A 1,741-nucleotide genomic window follows, 5' to 3' on the forward strand; every position below is an offset into this window, starting at 1 on the left:
GACGGAGGACACAGGGGAGCCATGCACATCACTCAGCAGGGGCCACGTGGGGAGAAGGATGGTATGGATGTGCGTGGGGGTAGGAACATCCCCTCTCTCCTCCATGATGGAGGGGCTGCGGAGTGGGAGCTGGTAGTCCTGGAGCACAGGATGGGGATAGGAGGTCTCCATCACACATGGGGACGCAAAGGGACCCAGGGCCAGGATTTCAGATTGTTGGGGGTTGGGTCTTCCCCTTAAGGTGCATCCCTCCCTGCTGGGGACTGGGATAGGGGAGACTCTCCCCTTAGGGACCCTGCTCTCCTTCTACCTGGCTTCTTGGAGATTGATTTGATGAGGGACGAGGGCAGCTCCGAGTGCTCCACTTTGCAGGTGAAGGTCTCTCCGACTTCCGAGTCGCGGGTGAGGATGGGCATGGAGCTGGAGGCAGTGAAGGTTCCGTTGAACTGCTCAGCGAGGTCCAGGCGATCAGGGCTAACGGACCCTGGCTTCTCCCGGGACCAGACCACCTGGAGGCTGGAGTTGCTAGGCAGGTTGACCACCAGACACATGAGCATGGGGCTCTGGGCCACGTACAGGGCGGCGGGAGACGGGGGCACCAGGAAGACCTGGATGTTGCTGGGAGATGTCATTTCTTCTAGGGACAGGAGAGTGCAGGTCAGCCGCTTGGCCTGGTCTCCCCTGGCAAGCCCATCCCAGTCTCACCCCGCACTACTCTCCCCCCTCAAGCCCAGCCCTGTGTCCCCCTCCTCAGAGGCAGATATACAGTAAATCACAGGGTGCCCTGGCATGGGGCACCCCAATGACAGGGGTCCCCAGGGCCTGGCCGCTATGGGGGCAGAAGCTTGGTCTTGCCGAGTGGTGGATTTAAAGTGAGTGGGGCCCTGTCCTCAGCTTCATTTTTGGGGCCCCCCCGGGACCCAGACAAGAAAAAGAACAGTCTGTCTTATCTGCCCCGCCCCCATTTTTCATTCTTGCGGGGGCAGATAAGAGAGAATGTTCTTTTTCTCGGCTGGGCCCCAAGGTGGGGCCCCAAAAATGAAACTGAGCATAGAGCCCCAGTAACTCTAAATCCGCCACTGCCCCTCAACTTCCTAGGCAGCCTAGCCCTGGGGAGCGTCACCTTCGCACTTGCGGGTGTGGTCCTGCTTTGTGCTCCCGGTGCCCGGGTGGGACACCTGGCAGGTGTATGTCTTGCCCTCCAGCCACTCATCCTGGGAGACACTGGCATTGCTGCGGGTGTTGAAGGTGCGACCGTCGCCATCCTTCTTGGCAGAGGCGGTGTGACCACGAAGTATCCCGGGCTGGCCGTTTACCAGCCATTCCACCGTCAAAGGCTCGGGGTAGAAGCCGGAGATGAAGCACACCAGCTGGATAGTGTTTGGGTGGTTGGTGCAGGAGGAGTGGAGGACATGCACGTCGGGGTCATGGGGCATGGGCTCAAGGGGGGTGGGCTCTGGAAGAAGGGTGGCAGGAGTTAGTTTTTGTACAGACACCTTCTGAGCCCCCCCTGCTCCCTGTAGCATGGCGCCCCCTTTGGAGCCCTCTGCCCCTTTCCCTGTATTGCAGCACCAATCGCTTCTCTTGGCGTGGTGTCTCTTTTCATCCCTCCACCCTTCGGTGCATGGTCTCTCTCTCTCGACACCCAACACTATCTACCTGTCCCCATCCACTCCCATCTCTCTGTGGTGTCGCTCTCCATCCACCCACCCACCACAGCGACTCCATCAGCTCACAGCAC

The 1,741-nt window shown here is 60.0% G+C and overlaps 1 gene segment (V, D, J or C); it reads right to left on the reverse strand.

The window, feature by feature from the left end:
- Window positions 1-294: 294 nt before the first annotated feature.
- On the reverse strand, window positions 295-1,526 carry LOC112117213 (the record flags this gene model as incomplete). The annotated part of the segment is given in 2 exon segments: window positions 295-637; window positions 1,124-1,526. Coding segments are annotated over 2 exon segments (746 nt in total), but the record flags the coding sequence as incomplete, so codon positions are not given.
- Window positions 1,527-1,741: the final 215 nt, after the last annotated feature.

The sequence above is a fragment of the Terrapene carolina genome, unplaced genomic scaffold, assembly GCF_002925995.2.
Source record: "Terrapene carolina triunguis isolate 2854851 unplaced genomic scaffold, T_m_triunguis-2.0 Scaffold18256, whole genome shotgun sequence".
Classification (NCBI taxonomy): Eukaryota; Metazoa; Chordata; order Testudines; family Emydidae; genus Terrapene; species Terrapene triunguis.